At 47.3% G+C, this 24,814-nt stretch overlaps 2 protein-coding genes and 1 long non-coding RNA gene across 4 annotated transcripts in view; 2 read left to right on the top strand and 1 right to left on the bottom strand.

Annotated features, from left to right (window-relative positions):
• Nucleotides 1-24,814, top strand: part of LOC309522363 — a 232,603-nt gene that overhangs the window by 143,878 nt on the left and 63,911 nt on the right. The gene's annotated exons all lie outside the window — the stretch shown is intronic.
• On the bottom strand, nucleotides 3,690-11,608 carry LOC309522311 (sperm acrosome membrane-associated protein 3-like). 2 transcript variants are annotated; one of them, XM_082205570.1, is made up of 5 exons: nucleotides 11,492-11,608; nucleotides 9,589-9,798; nucleotides 8,143-8,301; nucleotides 6,675-6,753; nucleotides 3,690-3,959 (listed from the first exon to the last, which is right to left on the bottom strand). In XM_082205570.1, the coding sequence occupies exons 2-5, from the start codon at nucleotides 9,752-9,754 to the stop codon at nucleotides 3,893-3,895; spliced, it is 471 nt and encodes a 156-aa protein (XP_082061696.1). In that variant the 5' UTR covers nucleotides 9,755-9,798; nucleotides 11,492-11,608; the 3' UTR covers nucleotides 3,690-3,892. The 2 variants fall into 2 exon arrangements, with proteins under 2 accessions (XP_082061696.1, XP_082061697.1); XM_082205571.1 differs by having other exon boundaries at nucleotides 11,371-11,505.
• Nucleotides 18,396-24,232, top strand: LOC309522317 (lysozyme C, milk isozyme-like). The gene is made up of 4 exons (XM_082205578.1): nucleotides 18,396-18,567; nucleotides 20,193-20,351; nucleotides 22,512-22,593; nucleotides 24,045-24,232. The coding sequence occupies exons 1-4, from the start codon at nucleotides 18,429-18,431 to the stop codon at nucleotides 24,109-24,111; spliced, it is 447 nt and encodes a 148-aa protein (XP_082061704.1). The 5' UTR covers nucleotides 18,396-18,428; the 3' UTR covers nucleotides 24,112-24,232.

Here is a 24,814-nt window from a genome sequence, read left to right as displayed (position 1 = left end):
TTTGCGCACCCCATCGCGACCGCAAAGAGATCCAGAGTTCATCCCGAGCAATTTTTATGAAGGGCTGCAAATTTTCCCCCATTCGCACAGATCTGGAAACTTGGGGCCTTGTGAACTCCACGCAGACAGTGGCACTTTCTTGTTTATATTCAGAGTCAATTAAGTGCTATATTGTTTGTGTGGAGTTCAGGCCTGACTGAGCTACAAACCCCCAGAATAATTCTGCGAGGGAGCAGCGGCATTTAACAATTTCTTGTCCTGTGACTATCAATCTTTCCCTAATCTTCAGTCTTGTGATTTTTGAAATGTGAGGAGTCCCGTTTTGCCTTCCAGATCTTTAACACTGTTTTTCTTGGTATTTTACAGGGAATACAAGCAAAGCCCCTGGAACCAAGTCAAGCCCCCAAACCTTCTTTGACCAGACTAGGATTATTTATCTTCCATGTATCTTAGCAGGAAGATCTTTGAGCCAACCCTTCCTGAACCTTGCCCAGGCACTGGCACTTTCTGTTGCATTAGACCAGGAAAGTGCTTCATTGTTTGGGTGAGGTTCTGGCTCTAGTTCACTCTTCAGAGACCTTATCCATCGCTATATTCAGCTTTTTGTGTGTCTGTTATCTTCTTCCCTGCCAAGTCTTCCCTGCCAAAGGTGTGACTCCTTTCTCCTCCTCGTAGGCTACTTCACCTCTGAGCACTTCTGTAGTCTGTACTCATAAGTGCTCCTTGATGAAGTGGCTTCCAGGGGGTCCTGCACCAAAAAGGATTAATCTCTGGCCAGATGCTGCTCAAACATTAGCACTCTACTGTTGTGGCAATATGGGGTAAGTGCTACATTGTTTGGGTAGTTTCCAGTCAGAATTTGCAACAAGTGTTTCCCATAGTGCTTTCCCCTGTTTTCCCTAACATAATGTCACAATGTATGGTTGCACAAGTTTTGCTTAAACTAAAGCAAAAGGTCTGGATAACTGAATTAACCAACTTGATACATTCCCTAGTTCCCTCTTGCTTTATCTCCCCTGCAATCTTTCCCTTTAACTAACTGAACTTTTGTTCTTTATAACATAGTTGCTGTTATTGAAGCTACTGTATGGAACTACTAAAAGCTGATAGTCTTTTAAAATTAATAAAAATTGTGCTCTAATGAATTGTAATGTGACTTGTGGTTTTGTCAAATAAAGTTTGCCATGCCTGGTGAATAGCTCAATAGACCCATTTCTTGGTCTCTCAACACTTGGGGGGCCTACTCTGGGTCAAACCACATTAACTGTAAGACCTCAGTTGCATTCTGCACATAAACTAGATGTTTGCATAATTATTTGGTTTAATTCTTTTCCACACCCCCATACAGCTTTTCCTCAGGTGCTCTATGCACTCCACCTTGCACCATAACTAATATGCTAGCCTTAACTCTTCCATAAACACTGTCCTTCCACAGTGGGGACATTGGTTTTTCGGGTTCATCACTCTGTGAGTTTGCCAAGTGTGCCTTCCTCTTAGCACATTTCTCCCTTGCATCCTGAGTTCCAGTGTCTTCAAACCCCATACATAATTCTTGCAATTGTATTGCTGGGCCTTTTATCACTTTCAAAGGATCTGCTGCCCCTTAATACCTTTGGGAGAGTTCAAATCCCCTTCCAACAATGAAATTAAATAGGTGACCTTCATCCATTCACTCTAACTTTCCCAATTTATTTCAAGATTAAGTGTAAAATTGCCCATGTTGGTCACCTTGAGGTCCTTTGAGGAAAGGGGGGGTACTTTAACCTGCAAATCCAGTTATCTTATACAAAACAGATATTTCCAATAACTTTACAAACCTACATACATGAACCACCACCAGCCTGTGACATTTTCTCAATCTTCTAATTAAAAACAGCGAGGCTATGTAAAGTGTTACTCGTGTTTAGCACATTTTACATCTTCCAGGGCAAATATGGATTTTCACTATTTGCTTATTGAGGATTTAATTATTGAGGCAATTGTGGGATTTAATACTGTATTTTATCTAATGATAGTTTGTGTGCATCCCTCCAGTGGCTCCTGAAAATGGGAAGTAATACTTATTTCTGCAGTAATGACATTTTCCCCACTCTGCCTTTGTTATTGAATAGCACTAGATTAATCTTCTGAGAACCTATAGGAGGCGCTGTACATGGTTCTCTCCATTATTTCCTCAACAACCCTGTAAGGTACGTTAGGTGATTGTTGCTGGCCCAAGGTCACCCAGTCAGTGCTTTACCCCCAAGGGGTATGCAGTCAGCTATTTTTCTGGAAGATTAGTTGGGATTTGAACCCTGCTCTCCCAGATCCTAGTCCCAACATTGAGCTGCTCATGTTCTACTTGTGGGTTTCCTGGGGCCACCTTGAGAACAGGATGCTGGGCCTTTGCCCAGATTTAGCAGCTAGACCTTTACATAATGTAACCATTGCATTATGTAAAAGTTGCGTAATGGTTATTGCCTGGCAGCCGGTCCCTTTCACAGCAGGGGGTTGGACTAGATGACTCTTGTGTCCTTTCCAACTCCAGCTACAATCACATCAACATTTAACTTTGTTAAATGACCCCAGATTCTTATTTTCTCAACACAGTGTATGATGGTTTATGCCTCTAATGTTTTCTTCTTTGCCACTTTAAAAGGGAGGGGACAACCCAAATCATGGGAATTATCCAACCCCCCCCCCATTAACAGTGGCCATATGCCTGTGAAACTGATGCATGCATCTTGCCCAGTGGTTCTAAGACTGCATTATGGAGAAGCCTGGGGCCTTCCTTGGAAGCTTATCAGGGATTCCTCAATGGGTTAAATGGTTGTGTTGGACAGATACTTCCCCAGGGACAACTGCCCACCACTTTTTGCAAAGCACTGAAGAAGGCTGGGTTGTGGTGTAGTGGGCAGAGTCTCAGTCTAGGACACCAAGAGGCCAGGATTCAAATCTCCACTCAGACATGAAGCCCTTGTTCCAGTCACTCTGGCAGCATAAACACAAGAATCCTGGGAGGTGTAGTTTAAGGGTTCTGAGAATTCTAGCTGTGTGAAACTGAAATTACAGTTCCCATGATTTTTTTTTTTTTGGGTGTGAGGAGTGGAGGATGTGCTTAAAATGTATGGTGTGTACACAGCCCATCTCTTATCAGACCCAACCTCACAGGGTTGTTGCAAGGAAAAAGTGGAGACTGAGAAGAACATGTATGTAATAATAAAAATAAATTTAGGAATAAATAAAAATAAATGTAAGAATAAAATGTAAGAATTCTATATTCCTTTTTTAAACTGGGGGTATACTAGGGGCCTTTTCTGCAGTGGCCCCCCATTTGTGGAACACTCTGCCCGGGTGGTTTGTTTGGCGCCTTCATAAAACGTTTTAAGGCTTTCAAATGTTCTGTGGAAGGTGGCTTATTTGTTCCGTTCTTATTTTTCTTGTATATTTTGTGTTTTTTATATTGTAATTTTATGTTGAGAACCACCCTGTGTTCTATGGGTATAGAGTGGCGTACAAATTCAATTAACAAAATGAACAACCAACTTGCCCTTGCAGGAATCTTGTTTGCCACTACTGACCTTTAAACTGAGGAAGCCCCGATAACGTCCTGAGGGACCTCTTTGAATACAGTTTGAAAACTGCGGCATCATAGATCCCAACACGTCCCCTCACATGAGCTGCAATACACGGTACCTCAAATCACAGAGTCTGAAGAAATATTTTTATAGCACAAGATTTGGTTCTCATTGTCCAAGTTACAATCAAGTCTCCCCACTGCAGGGCCCAGCCGAGAGCTTTAAAAGAGTTTATTCATGCAGCACTATTTAGCTCCAGGAAGGCAGTAGTCCCAGGGCGCAAGCCACACATCCAGCCCTTCCACAGCCGCCTTTCTGTCCTCCTTGTTATTCTCTCACAGAATACATCCTTTCAACCAGGCAGACAAATCAAGGCCTTCGCAATTTTCCCTCCAACCCATCCTGAGTGAGAGAAAGAAAGGGAATCTCATTAAAGAGAAATTCATGGATAAAGTATGGAATGTAAATTTACAGGATAGCTTCTGCTGTACAAGTCCCAAAGAAACCGACAGGAAGAGTATAACCTGTGCTTGGAAGAAACTCATTCAAATTAACTGATGCACTGAATAAATTCAAAAACCTCTGGATCACACCTGAGAGCAGTTCCTATAATTTCCAGGTGAGCAAAATGATGGAAATGAGGACAATTTTTAATTCAATTCAATCTGTGTTTGATTGTGGCCATTGCATTTACCATTTTTACCTATCTGAAAAGTGATGCTGCAGCAGACCCTACAAGTGTCCCTATTTTCCAGGGACACCCCTGATTTAGAGAAGCTGCCCCGTTTCTGATATGATCCTGAAATACCCTACTTTTCCTTAGGCTGTCCCTATTTTCACTGGAGAAATGTTGGAGGGTATGGAGTTATCCAACCCCCAAGCCATCTAAGGGTAATCCTGTATAGGGAAGGTTTTTTAAAAAACATGTTTAATGTTTTATTATGTTTTTATATATGTTGGAATCTGCTCAGAGTGGCTGGGGCAACCCAAGTAAGATGTGTGGGGTATAAATAGTAAAATTATCCCTATGGAATGAGACGTCCCTATTTTCATCGGAGAAATGTTGGAGGGTATGCTGCAGTTGAAGATTAAAGCTCATGATTGTTGGAAAGAAGAAATGAAACAAGTGTTCACATTACACTGGGGATGGTGGGGCTTTTTAAAAAAAATGTTTCATAGTCTTCTTAAGCAGATTTTATACTCTAGCAATTTAAAATTCTGAAGACTAGGGGGTAATGCTGAGAACCACGTGAATGAATTGTGAACTGAGCTGTGAAGTCAACTGGAACAGAGTTAGTTGCTTTCTGGAGGGGTGAACTGGAACAAAGTCCTTCTAAAATGAACTTTCCAAGCCCTGAGCATAACTCCATCTTCACCAACCGGATGATTTGGACTACAACTTCCATCAGCCCCTGCGTCATATGCCTGTCCCAGATGGGGCTCATGGGAACTGTAATCCAATACATCTGGATGGCATCAGACTAGCAAGGGTCACCATAACCAGACAACTAGCTTCTGCACAGCTGCAGAGACATAATGGTCCACTGGAATCTGAATGGTCAAGGAATCTATAATGTCAGGCTTACAATATGATTCTTCTAAGGGCCGTAGCTCCATGGTAGAGCATCCGGTTTGCTTTGCAGAAGGTCCCGGGTTCAGTCCCCAGGAGCATCTCCAGGTAGGGCTGGGAGAGACCACCTGAAACCTTGGAGAGCCATTGCCAGTCAGTCTAGGCACAGTTGAGAGGGACATGCCAATGATCTGACTCAGTATGGCAGCTTCTATCTTCTATGAGCCTGTGATAAACTCTTTAGGCTGGGGTAGCTGGCAGGGGTCTGATAGAGGTTGGAGTCCACCACCATGGGCAGCCAGTGTGGTGTAATAGTCAGGGTGCCTGACTAGGATGTGGGAGACCAGGGTCCAAATCTCTACTCAGCCATGAAATTCACTGGGTAATGAGCGTCAGCCCTACAACATCTGTAGGGCCACAGCTTCCTTACTCCTGAACTGTGGGGCTGTTATTGCATTTGTTCAATCAATGAACAATTCTGGTCTGCTGTAATGGTAAAGGGACCCCTGACCATTAGGTCCAGTCGTGACCGACTCTGGGGTTGCGGTGCTCATCTCGCTTTATTGGCCGAGGGAGCCGGCCTACAGCTTCCGGGTCATGTGGCCAGCATGACTAAGCCGCTTCTGGCGAACCAGAGCAGTGCACGGAAACGCCGTTTACCTTCCTGTTCCTGCTGGAGCGGTACCTATTTATCTTCTTGCACTTTGAGGTGCTTTTGAACTGCTAGGTTGGCAGGAGCAGGGACCGAGCAATGGGAGCTCACCCTGTCGCAGGGATTCAAACCGCCGACCTTCTGATCGGCAAGTCCTAGACTCTGTGGTTTAATCCCAGTCTGAATTTTTTGGACTTTGAAATCTCTCTGTTATTTAAAAGTGTATCAGACTTAATAAGGGATTTTTATTTGGGCATTTTGTGGCTTTGCAAGGCAATTGTTCATTATTGCTTTTAAAATTATCCTGTGCATCAGATCCTTGTATGTGTTTGTGGTTTCTAAGTGCTATGTATTATATTTTTAAAAGATTGTTGCAATTCTGCACTATACAGTGGTACCTTGGGATGCGAACAGGATCCATTCCGGAGCTCCGTTTGCATCCTGAATAGAACGTAAGACGCGACGGCGTGTCTGCGTGTGTGTGGGTAGTGTTTTGCAGCTTCCTCGCATACGCGTGACATCATTTTGAGTGTCTGTGCATGTGCGAGCGGCGAAACCTGGAAGTAATGTGCTCCGTTACTTCTGGGTTGCCACAGAGCACAACCCAAAAGCGCTCAACCTGAAGCACATTCAGCCTGAGGTATGACTGTACTTTAATAATAATTTCTGTTGCTTGATTTCTTTGGATTTTTTCAACATTGATTTACCATCCATCTTAAGAGACAAGATCCTTCTGATGGCTGGTTGTCCAGAGGATGGGGACTAACAGTAAGGCTGGATATCACCACGGTGTCTTGCTAACAAATTCTCCTGTTTTGCTTAGCATGCAGCAGAAGCGCAGGACCTAGTGGTGGTCACCAGATTCTACCCCGCTACCCCTGAGAGCTCCCCTTACCATGCTCCTAGGCCTCTTGGTCCTTGTGCTATCCTCATGGCACAGACAATGTCATCCTTGATGTCACTGGTCAGCAGATCTGTGGGGACAGAGGAAAAGAAGGCATGAGGGGCTGAGGCAACACCCTCAACTCCTGTTTCTGCAGAGGTGACCTTCTGCAGAGAAGCCGCCTGCAGAGGTGACCCATGAGTTATAACATCCCTCTGGAGCCTCTCTCCAACCAGCTCCTTAGCCTGCACCTTGTGCCTTCCTATTGGAAAGGGAATATCTCTGCAGACCAGCACATCCCCCTAGTACAGAAACCCCCAAAATGTCTGCCAGGGGACATAAACATGCCATGAGATGGACAGCCCTCCATAATTTCTGGAAGACACAAGATTTACCCACACTGGAAGAATGGCAGATGAAGGTGATGGAATACATGGAATTGGCAGAAATGACTGGCAGAATCCGAGATCAGGGAGAGGAGGCGGTGGAAGAAGACTGGAAGAAATTTAAAGATTATCTGCAGAAATACTGTAAAATTAATGAATGTTGAAGTGATGTTGGACTGAAAATAAACGGTATTGGTAAAAAGACGAATAAGAATATGTAAATGTAGATTGACAATGGTTGGAAATATATAGCTATAAAAGGTTAAGATAATAAGTAAAGATAAATGCTAGAGGGTAAGGATTTGCTGAACTAACTATGTGAACTGGAATACAGAAAAGGGGTGTGTGAGGAGGTCAGGAAATAGGTAAATGAAAGATATGACATGAAAATATGGACTGTTTTTCTCTTTTTTATTAATTCTCTTCTTTATTGTCTATTTTTGTATTTTTTTCTTTCTCTTTTAATATTGTTATGTATTTTTATTTTCTTATTTATAGATGTGTAATTTTTACTGTCTGGAAAAGCTTAATAATTTTTTTTTTTAAAGGACAGTCCTCCATAATTTGCTGGGCTACAACTCCCAACAGCCCTGGCCATTGGTCAGGCTGGCTGGGGCGGATGGGAGCTGTACTCCAAAGGTCCATGGGTCCCCCATTCCTTCTATAAGAGGACGGCAGGGAATCAAATCTCCCACCTGCGTGGGTGTTTCCCTGTTGCTTCTTTGTGTGATACCTGGGTCTGGCTTGGCCAGCTTCTGATGAAGAGGGCATTGGGGCACAGGTAATTCAGCCTTGTTGCCACATTGTCTGGGCATGGATCTTTCAATTGCAGCACCTTGGAGGAGGCAGCCAGTGTCTCTCTCCCTAGGACCCTGTGCTTGCCCTCTTCCAATCAGAAGGTGTGTGTCCAAGATCAGTGGCTCACGCAGAAATGCAGGATGCAGGCTCCACTGAGAGGACTTTACAAGCAAAGGCGGCAGCAGATGCTGCAGTCCCTGCAGGGAACTCTGCTGCAACCTGGTCCCATATGGCTGCTCAGCAGCGCCCTCTAATGCCAGGATGTAGAACTGAAGCCAACCCACTTCAGAGCTCACCGCTGCAATGCATTTTGCAGAAGTTCGGCTGGAAGTGTTTGTAATCTTCACACCAAAGGTGGCTGTTGATCTGGAAGATGCCATTGCTGGTGCTGCCGTCAGCTTCGTGGTCCACAATTGCCGTGTCAAAGTGGCTCTCATAGAAGGCCAAGCAGACCCCTATAAGGTGGAGAGGGAGAAGGATCCAGGAATTCTGCGCCAAGATTAACACAAATTCTGCTCCGGGAAATGCTGGGGTTTGGGTCACCTGTATAAATTATGCAAATTAAGCATATTTACATATAGGTCCTTGTTTTGCATAATTTATTTGCTTCTGTCAGTCATGCGGGAGGGACAAGGAGCTAGAGGGGCACACATGCTTCATAGTGATTCACGCAGCAAGGTGGCTCAGTTATTGCAATGCACTCTGCAAGGCTACGCTTGGGCCTGGCCTGCAGGCTGCCGCTGGTGCAAAAGGCTGCAGCTAGACTGCTGACGGGAACAGAGCAACACCAGCACATAACTTGAGTGCTCGAAAGCTTGCACAGGCTGCCCACACCTGGGCCAGGCTCAAGGTGTTTGTCTCAATTTACAACATGGGCCCAGGATACCCCTTGAATCTTTATATCCTGCCCAAGCCTTGAGGTTTCCAGGGGAGACACTGGTAGCAGTCTCCCCACCCCCCACCCCGGCTAAGATGCACACCTTAAATTTCCAAGGCAGAGTCCGTTCAGCATTTTGGACCCAATTTTATGGAACCACTTTCCAGATGAGGTCCCTCCCTTTTGAACTTCCAGAGCCTGTTGAAAATTGCTATGCCAGCAGTCATTTTAACTGAATTCTGATTTTATAATTTGAACCAATGTTCATTTTCAGTGTCTTCAGTTTCCCATACACCGCTTAGGGACGGATGACTGCAATTAAGCAGTAGATAAATTGTCATAATATATAAATAATAAATAACTAAACGTACATTTCCAAGTCTTTCTCTTCACGGTCATGAGAGCTAGAAGTATGCCTTTTTCTTTTGGGGATTAAAGCTCACACATTCTCACCACTAAATTTCATGTGACACTTTTTTTTTACTGCCCTTGCACATGCTTGTAGAACAGAGCTTTCCAAACTGTGCGTTGTGACACATTAGTGTGTCATCTGCAGTGTGTAGGTCTGTTGCATGAACGCTCCCTGTGCGCCTCGTGGGACTGGAAAGGGGTTAGTTTAACTTCTGGTTTGCTAGTAAAACTCAATTACTGTATCGCAAAATGATGCATGTCTAAAAAGTGTGCCACCAACAGGAAAAGTTTGGAAAGCTCTGCTGTAGAATATGCAGCCCTGATTATTACAACCACCCCACCCCAGTACCCAGGTCCTGAACAGGAGGGCCAGGAGATCCTGCCCCCCATACACGAGGGCTGACCTCAGTTCAGGTGAGAGGGACGGAGGGAAGAGATGGAGAGAAGCACTCACAGTCAGCTAGACTGTATCCACGGTAACCTTCCAAGCCAGACACCTTCAATAAGTGGGCCAGCTCACAGCGCCCGAAGATCTTTCCCCCAACTCTGGATGTAAAGCACATGAGGAGAGGCAGCAGCAAAAGAAGCTTCTTCCCTAAAAAAAGTGTTGGGAAGGACATGATCCCCGAGGAACGACAGGTGGGGCATGGGACTCCAAGGCAGCCTACGGAGAAAGAGAAAACCACCATGAGGCCCCTTGTGGTGAAAGGGTCCAGTTAGCAAGCGACTAGGCCAGGGGTCTGCAACCTTTAAGATAAAAAGAGCCACTTGGACCTGTTTCCAAAGAAAAAACAACTGGGAGCCACAAAACTCGTCATTATAAAAATAACCTTTTTGTCACTTTTTTATTATTTCTTTGTTTGACCCCTCAGAATTACTCCTCCTCATAGAAATAAACATTAAATTAACAAGTTACTTTTTGTGTGTGTGTGTGTGTTCTTCACTCCCCTTCAAAACAGTGACCAGCGTACATGCCCCCTTTCAATGCAGTGACCCGTGTACATGCCCCTTACAATGTAACGGGTGGGCGGCAACGTGAAGTCGGGACGGTGTGTGACTAACGCACGCACCACCCCCATGCGACGTCACAGCCAGTACAGCGCCCGCCACAGTGGGGAGTGTCGGGGCACACAATGCGCCTCCTCCCCTCGCTAGTATCCGCCCCGGAGCCACAGCAAAGGTGTAAAAGAGCCACATGCGGCTCCGGAGCCACCGGTTGCAGACCCCTGGACTAGGCTACTGTGATTTGTCCTTACATTTGAGGAATGGGGAGAAAGCTCACCACTTATTCCTGGTGTGTGAACACTTCCATGCACATCACCTGACCTCATTCAGACCGTGCAATACTTGAGCCCTCAGACAAAACAATTCATCAGCTCACACTTCTGGAAATGAATATTTAAAGCTTTTTGGATGTTGAAGACTACATGTATGATTATGTTTATATCTGATACTTTCTCTTTACATGGGGAACTGTGGTCCTCCAGATGCAACTGGACTCCAACTCCCATCAGCTCCAGCCAGCATCGAGAACAATGGGAGCTGTAGTCTAGCATCACTGTAGGATCATCCCAGAAGAGTGAGCTTGTAGGCTTTGTCTTAGCCACACTCCCTGTCTTGGCCGTAGTGTTGACTAACTTTGTGAAAGGCAACAAAATGTTGGTCCCAGGGTATGTGGTCTTAACACACACAATAAGACTCGGCACCTGGCTAAGCTAAGTAGGTCTGTGTTTGGTCACTGTCTGGATGGGGAACCATCGGGGAACCTTGGGTTCCATGTTGAAAGAAAAGCTGGATACAAATGTAAGATCAATGAAGAAAACTCTCTGGCACAGCAGTCCAAAATTCTCCAGTCCTTCGACTATGCCCAGATGGCTATCTTTCAAGAGTATTCCTAAAGTGAAGATTGACTGCTCCTCCTCTACACACAGTAAGTGTGCCTCAGCTGACTAAGATAAGGTTGCCAGATTTTTTTCAATGAATCTGCGGACACATTTCAACTTCAATGGATTTTGTATGGGGACTGATCTGTAAATCTGGGGACTGTCCCCAGGAAACGGGGATGTCTGGTAACCTTAGACTAAGAGTTTGTAGCAGAATCAACTTTCCTTGTAGGATTTGAAAGAGAAGCTCTCCACAAATACACATTCCCCCCCATCAGAGACATGCAAATGAAGACACGAGTCCCCACTTCCCTTGTAGACCAGCTAGAACTCAAGAATCGAGCCTCATGCACCTGTTCCACTCTGTTTATCCCATGAGAACACATGTCCATCTCAAAGCTGTGGCTGAGGTCTACACATCATGACTCCACACCCAGCCTGGCTCTTCTCCCACCCTTCCAGAAAGCCACTTACTGAACAAGCCCTGCGTGAGTGAGAGAATCACTTGGGTCCCTCTGCAATTGGAGGCAGACTTCCCAAGGGGCAGGTGCTTCTGGAATCTGATGGGTTTCCTGTGACGTCACAGCAACTGGGCTTCTAGAACATGACCTGCTTCTGCTTCCCACTGCCAGCAGAGCTACGCTGCTGAGAAATGGGTGCTCACATCCCCACCATTCTTCAATATTGCACCCGTTGTGAGCGGTGGGAGTAGGAGTCATGGGATCTTCTGGGTGATTGTCCAATAGGCTCCACAGCTGAGTCAGGATAAGCTAAGCTATATGTAGATAAGAGAGTCCATTCTGTACATCAGCTCTGAAGGGTTTTCTTTCTTGGCTTGGGTTTTGTGTGAAGGACTGACAAAGAACCCACCATTTTCCTTTATTTGGTTGATCTCTTGCGTCTATTTGATGGATTAAAGAGTCCCTCTCCCCTCCTCCCTTTGGCAAATCCTTAAATACGGAGCTGATCTTATCACAACCCAAAAAAGGGGAGTTTATCGTAATCCAAAAAAAGGTGAGTCCAAGAACTACATTCACCTATAGCTGCAACTTAGCCCCATTAGCTACTGAGGGCTGCATGTGCACAGGTCTCAGAGACATTTTTTGGCACAGGATGGAGCCTCTGGATTGGTCAGACTTGGTCTATAAATAGACCAGGGTCTTCTTTCCCTTGCCTGTTCAAAAGAACAGCTCCTTCGGTCTGCTGTATTTCAGCAGGACCCTTGGGTCCAGCTCTATGCTTTGGTTAGGAATGTGAGAAGAGCGCAGCTGGATCAAACAAAAGGTCTCTCTTGGGGTTGGGGAATCTTTTTCAGTCCAAGGGCCACGTTTCATTTATGGGCTACATGCCAGTGGTGGGTGGGGCCAGAGGCAGAAGTACAGTGGTACCTCGCAAGACGAATGCCTCGCAAGACGAAAAACTCACAAGACGAAAGAGTTTTTGGTTTTTTGAGTTGCTTCGCAAGACGAATTTCCCAATGGGCTTGCTTCGCAAGACGAAAACGTCTTGCAAGTTTGTTTCCTTTTTCTTAAAACTGTTAATACGCAGGGTGCATTGCTCCGCAAGACGAAAAATTTGCAAGACGAAAAAACTCGCAGAACGAATTAATTTCATCTTGCGAGGCACCACTGTAGATGGAACAACAAATGTACATTTTGCTTTTGTGCAATACAGTGGTACTTCGGGTTACATATGCTTCAGGTTACAGACTCTGCTAACCCAGAAATAGTGCTTCAGGTTAAGAACTTTGCTTCAGGATGAGAACAGAATTTGTGCTCCGGCGGCGCGGCAGCAGCAGGAGGCCCCATTAGCTAAAGTGGTGCTTCAGGTTGAGAACAGTTTCAGGTTAAGAACGGACCTCCGGAACGAATTAAGTACTTAACCTGAGGTACCACTGTACGCTGTTTTCTTCTTGTGCTCCACACCCCATTTCCAGCTTCCATCCAGACAAGCAAAAGCCATCGTCAGAGTGCCAGGGCATATTCCAACCAGGCAGATATACTCAAGGAGGGTGTGAAGCAGGGCTGGTGAGAGGGGGGCCATGGGAGAAGAGGTGTGTGGCTTGGGGGAGAATCCTGGGGGCTGGGTAGAGATACTTGGAGGGCTGAATTTCCCCACCCTTGGCCTCTCTTGCCTACCATCTTGCTTCCCTGCAGTGGCCAACCAAATACCCGTGCAAACTCCCTAAGAGAACAGGAGCACAACAACATTCTCCTGCTGCTGATTGTACAGCGAAACAGTCCCAGCACATTGTGGGAGGTGGGGGGCAATCCATCAGCAGTTAGGATTTGGATACAGTCGACCTTGTCTCATGGAAAGAGAAAACATAATGCGTCCAAGGCACTTGAAATTTTGCCACTCTGATGCTTGCCTTGATTGCTTTAAAGTCCATAAGTCAGGCAACACGACAATTCTAAGCTTCTCTCACAGTGCTTTTTAGCAGCACAGTGTCGCTATTTCCATTTAGTGGTACGCATGCAGGGAATGAGATCTGCTCACACAATGGGTCTTTCCTCTTACAGAGCACCCTCTACACCTGTTCTTGTCAGGATGCTGTCAGCGGCTCCCAGCTGGTTGCCCAGGAAAGTATAAAGACAAGGGAAAGTTCCTTACCGTCCTTTTTTATTTCAGTCTTTACAGAGAGAGGCTACAGAACCCAGTCTATTGGATAATGGCGTTGTCCCGAGTGAATCTCCACCCCCATCTCTCCCACTTCCTCATTCAACATTCTCATTGTCTCCTCTGCGGGTGCTGCTATGTGCCCTCTGTCTTTGATCTCTTTGCTCTCCTACTTTTAAGGCTCGCTGGGTTCTGGGAGATGGAGGGTCTGGAATTCTTTTTAATGACAACGTGTCAGCTGGGTGTTGCTCCGACTCTCCCATGATTTCCCAGGTTCCCACCTCATCTGCCTCTGAGCTGTGACCTCCCTCAAACCCCTGTTGTAATTTATTATTACATATATGAAATCTTTACATAATGATACATTTATATAATATTCGTAAATTCACATTTTCACATTTCATTATTTACCAACATTTATCCATTTCTTATTTCTTGCCCTGTGTCTTCCCTCCACCCGTGCGTGACTTCCTTGTTATTATCTTGTAACTTTATTATTGAGATTGTATTTTTGTATCTATACTGTCTTCCTTTTCCTTCTCCCGGGGAGGCAGTCTCCACCATTCTTCCTCTGCTCAGTCCCTCACAGTTCTAGGAGTTTTCCATACCCTCTAGATTTAGGGAGGTGCAAGAAGGGGAGAGCGTGGAGGGAAGTCCCGTTGTGCGAGTGGGCCTCATTCTGCACACACAACAACTTAGCTGAATCCCACCCAGTGTCTCGACCGTATAGGCATGAAATGTGCAGATCAACAAAGCCAAATACACAGAAAAGAAGATGAACTCGAAACAAATCTGAACAAAGCAGCCAAGGCACACATCATGAAAACAGTGTTGTTGATACTTCTAAAACAGAGGTGGAGAACCTGTCCCAGACAACCGTCTAGGGGTCACCTGCCAGTATTGAGCATGACCAGAGGGAAAGTCAGTGGAGCAACGGGTCTGACCTTTCCACATTAGGCTCCATCCCAGCCAGGCAAACTCCAGCAGTTTGCACACATCCATCTCCATGTCCCATCCAAGCAAACAAGAAGCATTATGCAAGGCATGTTCCTGCCAGGAAAAAGCAAACAAGAAGCATTATGCAAGACATGTTCCTGCCAGGAAAAAGCAGCAAAGAAGGGTGCTGAGCAGGCCAGGGAGGGGTATGGCCTGGGAAAGTCCTAGGGGCCAGTTAGAGTGGCCTGGAGGGCCGCATTTGGTCCCAAGGTCTCAGGTTCCTCACTCTCCATTCTAAAAGAATCTGCCATAAAAGTTTCCTTGTGATGTTGTCATGTCAATTTTCTGGGATGAATGTTGCCTTTTCATTTGAAAATAACTGTTACTGGTTCAGTCTGGGAACAAAGTATATTTACCAGGCATGACTGCTCTCAGACTGGTCATGCTGGCTGCTGAAGAACCCTATGGGTCCCTCCAGACGTCCTTTTTATTGCACATGGATGAACATTTGTGCTTGGAGTTGCCAGGTCAGGGGCACCCCAGACCCTGAGATTCCAGTGCCCCAACCTGAGAGCTAAGGGCAGGCCCTGCTGATGTCATGGGACCGGCCCCAGCGATGTCACTAAGCAAGACACAATAGGCATTAAACACAATTGCTGAGCGCACATCGTTCAGATAAAAAAATGCAGAGTCTAACAAATGAGCAAATAAGTCACTGGTTGGAAATTCAGATAGAAACTGGAGCTAAAGGATGCTTTTGTAGCTCCAGAGGAAGCCAGAGGGGTCCATTTCTTCTCACAGACTGAGGGAACCTGGATAGGGAGCATTTAATCTAGCTTCCTTGTTTCTGGCCAGAAGGGTTCAAGTGCCCTCAAGCACTTAAATCACTTGACTCACCCAGTGGAGAAATATCCTTGGCACATGTCAGGTGTGCGTGCAGGAGCCAGGCCCTGTGACCAATAGGGCTTTGCAGGACTGGGGCCTTCCTAAGTTTGATCTGAAGAGGCAAGGCGCGGCCTCACAGGTGAGGCCGATTGGTAACTCACAGCACCTGGTGGCAAGAGCTGGGAAGGGATATAAGGTCAGCATTTCCCTTCGGCTCTTTGCCACAGCAACACACATCCTGTCTTGCTGCATTTGGCTTCTTGCTTCCTGATCCTTGAACCTTGGCTTCTTGACTCCTTGCTTCCTGTTCCTTAGACCCCTGACTTTGTGCCTTCTTGCTTCTTGATCCTTGGAACCCTAACTTCAGTATGGTGTAGTGGTTAAGAGCGGTAGTCTCGTAATCTGGGGAACCGGGTTTGCATCTCCGCTCCTCCACATGCAGCTGCTGGGTGACCTTGGGCCAGTCACACTTCTTTGAAGTCTCTCAGCCCCACTCACCTCACAGAGTGTTTGTTGTGGGGGAGGAAGGGAAAGGAGAATGTTAGCCGCTTTGAGACTCCTTAAAGGGAGTGAAAGGCGGGATATCAAATCCAAACTCTTCTTCTTCTTCTTCTTCTTCTTCTTCTTCATGACTCCTTGCTTCTTGATCCTCAGACCCTTGACTTTGTGACTCCTTGCTTCCCGAACCTTGGCTTCCTGACTCCTGGCTTCTGGACCCCCATTCCTGCTCCCACCCTGCTATCTTTCCCCTGGTCCTGACATCCCCTGCCAGGACTTTGATTGCCCATGAACTGGACCATGACAGCACAAGAGGATCAAGAGGATAGCTGTTCATCCCCTAAGCAACAGGTCCCTTCAGAGGAACTGCTTCCCTCTTCCTCAGAGTGATACTCTCCTTCCCTAAGAGCATCATTCTCCCTACCATTCTGGGAGTGGGACACAGCTATAACATCCCTGAAAGCCTCATCCATCAACTGCTCTGCCTCTCTTCGCTTTTCCAAATCTGCCACCTTGGCCTCAAGAGAAAAGATTTGTCCATAGAGACCCAGGAGCTCATTGCACCTCAGACACACCCAAGACTCCTGTCCAACAGAGATAGGTATACTTGTGACTGACAGTTCAAAACACTGGAAAGCCCAAACTCCCCTTCTGGCTTTCTTCCCACATACTTGTTTTTGTGCTTCACGTTACTTTATTGAAAGCTTGGGTCAAGGAAAGGAGAAGCAGGGCGGGTTGTCCTGACTTCCTGGCCCTGCTGCCCAACTCCCACATCTGCTCAACTCACCTGGATGCTTTGTCAGTCAGGGCTCCCTTTACCTCATGGGCTGGGAACCCTTAGCAGGGTTGTGCCACAAAATATTGGGCCACCAAGACCTGTTTTTGAAGAACTAATATGCAAGAATACACAGACATGAAAATACTTGGCACCCTTCCCAGCGGTGAAGGAACAGGCTGTGCCAGTTGACTGCCTTTGCAAATAACTAGGTGCCAGTTTTTCCACTGGACAAAAACAATAAGCAGGGAACAAATCAGAGGGCATCACTCCCACTGTTTGTTCTGGGTTCAGGAGGTGGTAAGATAAGATAAGGTGGTGAAAGTCAAGCGACAGCCATAGGAAAGTCCTTTTGACTAGACCATGGAAATTGCCAAGAGCAGAGGCAAAGCCAATTGCTATAGTGAAAGACGGCGTCATGTGGTTGAAGGGGTGCCCCATCATCATCATCATCATTTTATTTGTATGCCACCTTTCCACAGTTAGGGGACGCGGGTGGTGCTGTGGGTTAAACCACAGAGCCTAGGGCTTGCCGATCAGAAGGTCAGCAGTTCGAATCCCCACGATGGGGTGAGCTCCCGTTGCTTGGTCCCAGCTCCTGCCAACCTAGCAGTTCGAAAGCACGTCAAAGTGCAAGTAGAGAAATAGGTACCTTTCCGGTGGGAAAGTAAACGGCGTTTCCGTGCGCTGCTCTGGTTCGCCAGAAGTGGCTTAGTCATGCTGGCCACATGACCCGGAAGCTGTACGCCGGCTCCCTTGGCCAATAAAACGAGATGAGCACCGCAACCCCAGAGTTGGCCATGACTGGACCTAATGGTCAGGGGTCCCTTTACCTTTTTTCCACAGCTAATACTCAAGGCAGCTTACGATATGAAAAGATTTACATAATTACAAACATAGCAAAGTAGTCATAAAAATAAACAAAACACATCAAAAACTACATAACCAAACTGAACAATTTCCACATAAAAATAAAGATACAAAAAATTAATATCAATAACAACAAAAACTCCAAACAAAATTATCCCCCAAATACCCCAGTCCTTGCTGGGTGGCAGCAGCAGCAGCAGCAGTTCTTACAAAGCCCATCAGGCCCCGCCCTGAGCCAGGTGGAGAGAGGCAGGAATCGGGCCCTCAGGCTCCCAGCAGGTCAGACTCCCCCCCCCCTTGCCTTTTCCTTGCGAGGCTGATCCTGATCAGGAGCCAAAAAGTTTCTACACTTCTGCACTAGTGCAAAAAATTCCTTGCATATGGCCCGTTAGGTCTCTTAATTTCAGCCGGTCTACGCTGAGTGTTTTAGCTGAATACCAACCATAGAAAGTTCTCATAAATTACCCTATTTGTACATTAAAGTAAAAATTCTAATACAGGAATTAAATTGATTAGATTGTGAATTTATCAAATATAGTATGGCATTCCTTTTTTTAAAATGAATTGATTAAAATCTAGTAATACAACTTGGATCCTGGAGCTACAGCTCTCAGCCCTCCGCCACAGGGAGTGGGACACAAAGAGTCATGTCCCCTTCTTCTTGTCGACACACACATGCAGATTAGCTAAGCAAGGTCAGGGTGAACGTCCTCAAGTGTCTGGCAACATCATGCAGACCTTGGCTTCTTTCCAGAGGAGTGCCCAAGAGCCCATATAAAAGCAGGCGTGACACCCTCACCATCTACCTTGACCTCCTGCACTACAACGATGAAGGCTCTTTGGCTGCTACCCTTCCTTGCTGGTCTCCTCACCACAGGAGAAGGCATGGTCTATGGCCGCTGTGAGCTGGCTCAGAGGCTCCAGCAGTTGGGCTTAGATGGTTATGCTGGCTATAGCCTGGCCAACTGTAAGTCCATTGGGCGACATCTGGGTATTGGCTAGGCAAGCATTATGAAAAGGCAGAATTTATTTGAGTGGGGGGCAGCAGGGGGCAGCGGCGGCAGGTGGCTATGCACTACATCTGGGGAGCAGTGGCATAGCGTGGGGGGTGCAGGGGGGCCGGCCGCACCGGGTGCAACATCTGGGGGTTAGGGGGCGCAAATCCACAGGTTAGGGGGCGCAAATTACTTGCCTTGCCCCGGGTGCTGACAACCCACGCTACGCCACTGCTGGGGAGAGTGCTTAATCTCCTGGGTCTGACTGACTAGGTGTGTAGCTGTAATTATGAGAGGAAGGTGTCCTCCCTCCGCATTTCTATAGCTAATTTGGAAGATGGCATGCTGCATCCTGCTATAGGGCTGCTATAGGACATAGGTGGCTCTGTGGTCTAAACCACAGAGCCCTTTGGGCTTGCCAATCGGAAGGTTGGGGGTTCAAATCGCCACGATGGGGTGATCCCCCGTTGCTCTGTCCCAGCTTCTGCCAATCTAGCAGTTTGAAAGCACACCAGTGCAAGTAGATAAATAGGTATTGCTCCAGCGGGAAGGTAAATGTTGTTTCCGTGCACTCTGGTTTCTGTCATGGTGTCCCATTGGGCAGAAGCGGTTTAGTCGTCCTGGCCACATGACCCAGGAAGCTGTCTACAGACAAACGCCGGCTCCCTCAGCCTGAAAGCAAGATGAGCGCCACACCCTATAGTCACCTTTGACTAGGGTCCTTTACCTTTTTACCTTATAGGGCTGCAGGAATACGGTGTACATGATGTGTGTGAATGAATGAATCAGGGTGAAGAATGTGGTTTGTGCATCCACATACAGAGAAGTGGAAGGGTGCAGCGTAGAGGTGGATGTGATGAAGCCAGGAACTCACTGGACAGCTGGATTTTTTATTTTTATTTTTGAATTTGCATTTTAGTTATTTGTTAACATTCTTATATTACATCGGTAAATGTTGTCATATTACATTACAGGACATACTATAATATAATTTTCAACATGTATACAAAAAGTATATAAAATTTTTATATACCTAGAAAGAAAATGAAACAAAAAAAGAAAGAAAGAACAAAGAGGGAGGGGAAAAACATTTCCCCCCCCCAAAATCATATACATACACTAGACTTCCTGTCTTTCCTGTTGTATATTCCTTTTTTACAAATTAATGTACTGTTATTATTGTATGTTTCTTTACATATTATCTAATACATTCCTATATCAATATGTGCTCTCAATGTATTTCTCAACTCAATCTCACTCCAATGTCAATCAAATGCTAGCATAGATAGCGAACCTTTACTGTATTTTTGAACATGTTTTATATCTATCCCACTTTTCTGTAATTTTTTGTTTTGAATTGCCTCTCAGGGTATTTGTTAACTGGGCCATTTCAGCAAATTCTTGTAGCTTATAATGCCAGTCTGTTATTGTCTGGGGTTCTTGTTCCTTCCACCCCTTTGCCACCAAAGTCCGCAGCTCGGACTCACTGGACAGTTGGATAAGGCAGGATTTCAAAACACGTGTGGGTGTGAAGAATGGGGCATCCTCCTCAGAATCTGCGCACTTAGTTCTGACCGTATCATGCCTTCTGTCTCAGGGGTCTGCACAGCATGTCATGAGAGCAGCTACAATACCCAGGCCATACACTACGACTCTGACGGCAGTGCTGACTATGGCATCTTCCAGATCAACAGCCGTTACTGGTGCCAGAGTCCCAGCGAGCCAAGTTCCAACATATGTGGAATTCAATGCTCTGGTGAGAATCGGCTTCTCCTGGAGGGAGATTTGCCTCTTTCAGAGATGGAGAACCTTTGGCCCACCAGATGTTGATAGTCTACAATTTCCACCATCCCAGACCATTGGTCTTGCTGGCCGGGGCTGATGGAAGTTAGAACCAAATGACATTTGGAGGGCCACAGGTTTCCCACCCCAATCTAAATTGTGATGCACAGCACATCAATTGCTTCTGGGAGACAGAAAGGATCAGTTGTCCTTCCTCACCCTGGAGCATTCTGCTTCAGCTCTTTGCAGGTGTGGCATTTGCACTCCCAAAGAGAAAAAGTCAGCTGTGGTTCAGCGTCTAGGTTGAGCAGCTTATTCATATGTTGATGTATCTGCTGGCTGGGAAAGCTCTAGCTTCCTACCTGAAATGCAGCCCTCCTAGCCAGGAGATTTCAAGTTCCACATGTAGTCTCTTTGGACATTAAATTGTGTAGTCAGATCATAGAAGGTACATTTATTTGACTTGGAATTAGTAAGTGTATAGGGACTGTTCCCCATTTTTTACCCTCTGGATACAAAAGGCTATTTCAAGCTGCCTGCTTGTGATGGCCTGGGAATCCGATTCAGAGGCTGAACCGGAGGAATCCCAGCCTGCACAGGAGTCCCCGCCTCCAGGGCCGGCTGAACTGGGGCAGGGCCTTGATTCTGAAGCGCCTGCACCTGTGCCGGATCCTCAGAAGCAGGCACCAGGTGAATCCACTCTGGCTCCAGAGGTGGTTGAGGACTCAGTGCCTACAGGTGAGTCCATAGGCGCCGACTCCATGGGGCTTGAGGGGGCCCGAGCCCCCTCAAAAATTCGTTTGGGGGGGCTCTGCCCCCCCAATAATCTCCGGCGCCCCTCCAGCAGAGCGCCATTGCCGCCGCTCCCCCAGCCCAAAATGCACAGGGTCGGGCTGCATGCCTCCTGCCCTCCCTCCCGAGCAAAAGCTCCACCCAATTTTCTTCGGAGCTGATTAATAGGCGCAGCACGCTCTCCCCTATTCGCTCATGAGGAGGCGGCGCCACTTTATTTGCATATTCATGAGCTTATTTATTATTCATGAGCTTTCCCGGGCCCCCCCAATATTTTTTATAAGTCCGCGTCCCTGGGTGAGTCTCCCCCTGGGACCAGTAACCTTTCAGCCTCTCCTGAACTGCAGAGGCTCAGGGCAGAGAGGCGAAGGGAACTGGTTTCTCCCAGGAGGAGTGCTCGCCTTAAGGCCAGGAGAGGCGGGTCTCCTGGGGGCCGGGGCCGCCCCTGGCCTCAGAGAAGATAAAGGCCAGTCAGCCCGGTCCCAGGTTGCGGGAGCAACGTCGTTGATGAGCTGTTTCGGCCAGCATCCAGTCCTGTTCCCCCAGAGTTCCTGTCCTTGCCCGGCATTTCGCTGTGGACCCTGCTTTGCCCGAGGAGGACTGTCTGGCGACCCTCAACTCAGGTCCTGGACCTCGCCCCACGGTAACCTCCCCCCTGGACCAGCACAATGCTAATGGACAGAGGGTCAGTCTAGGACAACTAGTTGTTGTTTTTCCCAGGCAGCTCCTGTTTCTTTAGCATTTGCAAAATAGACAGAAATTCCACATAGAGCAGCCATGGCCAAACTTGGCCCTCCAGATGTTTTGGGACTACAACTCCCATCATCCCTAGCTAATAGGACCAGTGGTCAGGGATGGTGGGAACTGTAGTCCCAAAACATCTGGAGGGCCAAGTTTGGCCATGCCTGACGTAGAGCTTCATCCCACCATCGCAGCTTTCCCATCCTAGAGGAAGCTACACCTGTTGTATTTCTGACCGCCTCATAAGAGCCATGCCAGGTGGGAGGGGAGAAAAGGTTGCAACTATGGGAGAGTCAGGTGATATTGTCCGGCCCTTTTTACATCTCTTTTGTCCCTTCAAAACTGCACCAGGCCTATAACATCCCAACAGGGCCCCTTCATGCCAGCGGTGGAGCTGGCTGCTCGGGCGCCTGGAATGGTGCACATGTCGTGCACCCGGGGGCAGAGCGATCCGCCAAGGGGGTGGGGCAATCCACCTGGGGGCAATCGCCCAGTCCGCCCAGGGGGGATTTTGTCACCCCCACTCTGGGATGACATCTGGGGTAGGCTGCCCCCCCTACACCCCTGCTTCATGCTCCTATTGCATCTCCTTTCCTTGCAGAACTGCTGACGGACAACATCGCCGTAGATGTGGCTTGTGCTAAGGTTGTCGTTGACAATTCACCCAATGGACTGGGTGCCTGGTAAGAAGCCCATGAACTGTTGGGAGAAGGGTCTTCCCTTGTGAGAGGTGGAGGGACACCCTAAACACCACAATCACCGCAGAAGCAGCAGTTCCCTCTGAGCTGGGGAATATGAGGGAGCCACAATTATGTTAGAAATGCTCCTGTTTGATTTGAAAATGGAAGCGACGGTTGAGTTGAGGTGTGTCCACTTGAGACAGTCATTGCAAATGTGCAGATGAACAGAATAGAAGTTGAACAGAAGTCTTGGGGGGGGGGGGTTGAATGTACAGGGAAACAAATCAGGTAACAAGCCTTGGATGAAGACATCCCCAACCTGCCCCCCCCCCGGTCTGTACAGCAATGTAAAAATGCGAGTTGGGAGACAGCAGGGGAACGACATCACTCTGTTTCAAGCCACTAATGTGCACACAGTCTAAGTTGCCATGCCTATGAAATGTGCTGCATTTCAGTTTTTCAAGGGGGGCCCATGGCGATCTGTTAGATCAGGGGTAGTCAGCCTTTTTATACCTACCGCCCACTAATGCATCTTTCTTGATGGTAAAATTTCCTTACCACCCACCAGTGCTCAATGGAAGGAGGATTCAGCTTGTGCCGTAGAACCCCCTACCGCCCACCTAGAATCCTGAAAAGCCCACTAGTGGGCAGTAGGGACCAGGTTGACAACCCCTGCTGTAATGTGTATGGGTTGCTCGTGCGTAAGTTGCCGCCTCTCCAGGCTTTGTTGCCTTGCTAAACCTTTCAGTCTGGGCAGCCCTTCACTTCGTGGCTGCCTCAGTCGCTAGCAGAATCCGTCAGTGGGTGTTTCTTAAATCTTTTCCAACATAAAAGTTGTTTGACACCCAGTCTCCTCCTACTCTCTCTGCGCGGAAGTCTTCTGCGCAGTGTGGGCGTGGGTAGCGGAGGACCCGTGCTCTCACCGCTGGTGTCCGGTGAAGAGTCCTGGAGCCCTCTCGCTGATTCCCCCGTCAGCCCCTCTATATCCCTGGTGTTGCGCTGATTTGCTTCCCCATCTGTGGAGCTGCCTCTCTCCCTGCTGGGCCCTTCTCCAGCATCATTTGAGAGCCTTCCCTCCGCCTTTAGCTCCGATGTCAGTTCCCTGACACCCGTGTTAGATGATATCAATTAATATATGTTCTTTAACACATCTATTTTAGTTAAGAAAGTTTTGCATAGGGAAACAAGTCAAGTGATAAAACAAAAGCATTGTGCACACTCATGTTTTCTCTGTATCCAAAGTATCCCCACCACTGGTTTGTGAAACAGTGTGCACACAACCGTAGCCACAAACTATGTCGATCCAGTTGTGATATAACTGTGTTTTGATGCATTCTCCCCTCATCCCCAGCCAGCTTCAATCCAAATGGAGAAAACGGACAACCTAGCTGTGTTTGAAGCTGATAAAATGCACGCACAGTTCATTTTTCATATCTGTTCATTTTCCCCTCCAGGGTGGCATGGCGATTACATTGCCAAGGTCAGGACCTGTCTCAATACGTTGCAGGGTGCAACTTGTAGAAAAAACACAATATCCTGGTGTCGGCAGGGATGCTAGAAAACTGACTCCAGCCTCAGTTATGTCTCAGCCTGTCAAGAAATTGTTCTAACTCAGTCGCAAAAATAAATGCATTAAAAAACACTGGAGACCTGTTTTATAATGTCAGTGCAGCACCTATCCTTACATGGGAGAACCTTGGAAGGAGTCACTACAAGGATGCCCTAGGCAGGTGAAGTCCTGGGTTATTCAGGCATGTCGCAGAAAGATTGTAGGAACTACCTGGAAGATGACTTGTTTATTGAGCGGTTATTATTGTTGCTGTTATTGTTTGCATTTATTGTCTGCCTTCGACCAGCAGGTCCCATGGCAGGTTAAAGGTAAAGGTAAAGGTACCCCTGCCCGAACGGGCCAGTCTTGACAGACTGTGGGGTTTGTGCGCCCATCTCACATTTATTGGCCGGGGGCCAGCGCTGTCCGGGGACACTTCCGGGTCACGTGGCCAGCGTGACATCGCTGCTCTGGCGAGCCAGAGCCGCACACGGAACGCCGTTTACCTTCCCGCTGGTAAGCGGTACCTATTTATCTACTTGCACCCGGAGGTGCTTTCGAACTGCTAGGTGGGCAGGCGCTGGGACCGAACAGCGGGAGCGCACCCCGCCGCGGGGATTCGAACCGCCGACCTTTCGATCGGCAAGCCCTAGGCGTTGAGGCTTTAGCCCACAG

This window comes from Podarcis vaucheri (assembly GCF_965113315.1).
Source record: "Podarcis vaucheri genome assembly, chromosome: 17".
In the NCBI taxonomy this organism is placed as follows: domain Eukaryota; kingdom Metazoa; phylum Chordata; class Lepidosauria; order Squamata; family Lacertidae; genus Podarcis; species Podarcis vaucheri.
The sequence above is the reverse complement of the archived record's forward strand: the minus strand, read 5'-3'. Positions and strand labels throughout refer to the sequence as shown.

Bases quoted from the DNA above. Each gene is read 5' to 3' on its own strand.
- LOC309522311 (XM_082205570.1), bottom strand. From the start codon at position 9,754: ATGTCCTTCCCAACACTTTTTTTAGGGAAGAAGCTTCTTTTGCTGCTG. The intron at 6,754-8,142 runs GTGAGCTCTGAA...CTGTCCCCACAG, and splicing joins CTGCAAAATGCATTGCAGCG to ATCTGCTGACCAGTGACATC. The intron at 3,960-6,674 runs GTAAGGGGAGCT...TCTCTCACTCAG, and splicing joins CCAAGAGGCCTAGGAGCATG to GATGGGTTGGAGGGAAAATT.
- LOC309522317 (XM_082205578.1), top strand. From the start codon at position 18,429: ATGAAGGCTCTTTGGCTGCTACCCTTCCTTGCTGGTCTCCTCACCACA. The intron at 20,352-22,511 runs GTGAGAATCGGC...CTTTCCTTGCAG, and splicing joins ATGTGGAATTCAATGCTCTG to AACTGCTGACGGACAACATC. The intron at 22,594-24,044 runs GTAAGAAGCCCA...TTTCCCCTCCAG, and splicing joins CCCAATGGACTGGGTGCCTG to GGTGGCATGGCGATTACATT.